The 200-nt window shown below is 64.5% G+C and overlaps 1 protein-coding gene across 1 annotated transcript in view; it reads right to left on the minus strand.

Annotated features, from left to right (window-relative positions):
• CD74 (CD74 molecule, major histocompatibility complex, class II invariant chain) overlaps positions 1–186 on the minus strand; it is a gene marked incomplete at its 5' end in the record, with an annotated part of 2,398 nt that extends 2,212 nt beyond the window's left edge. The window contains one exon of the mRNA XM_009875663.1: positions 5–186. Within this exon, the coding sequence (XP_009873965.1) occupies positions 5–186 (182 nt within the window). The remainder of the gene's footprint in view (positions 1–4) is intronic.
• Between the last annotated feature and the right edge of the window lie 14 nt (positions 187–200).

The following is a 200-nucleotide window of genomic DNA, read 5'->3' on the forward strand; positions in this document are numbered from 1 at the left end:
AGGCCGCTTTCTCTGCAGGGCCTCCAGCTGCAGGGTCTGGGAGGTCTTGGCCAGCTTGTTGATCTGCCCGCTCTGCTGGTAGACGAAGTAGATGGTGACAGCCTGGCCGACGATCAGCAGGGCCACCAGGATGGAGAGCGTGGAGAGGGCGGCTTTGCGGCCAAACGCAGACCTGCAGGACACGGGGAGGGAGCTCAGCC

This window comes from Apaloderma vittatum, unplaced genomic scaffold (genome assembly GCF_000703405.1).
Source record: "Apaloderma vittatum isolate BGI_N311 unplaced genomic scaffold, ASM70340v1 scaffold25968, whole genome shotgun sequence".
Classification (NCBI taxonomy): domain Eukaryota; kingdom Metazoa; phylum Chordata; class Aves; order Trogoniformes; family Trogonidae; genus Apaloderma; species Apaloderma vittatum.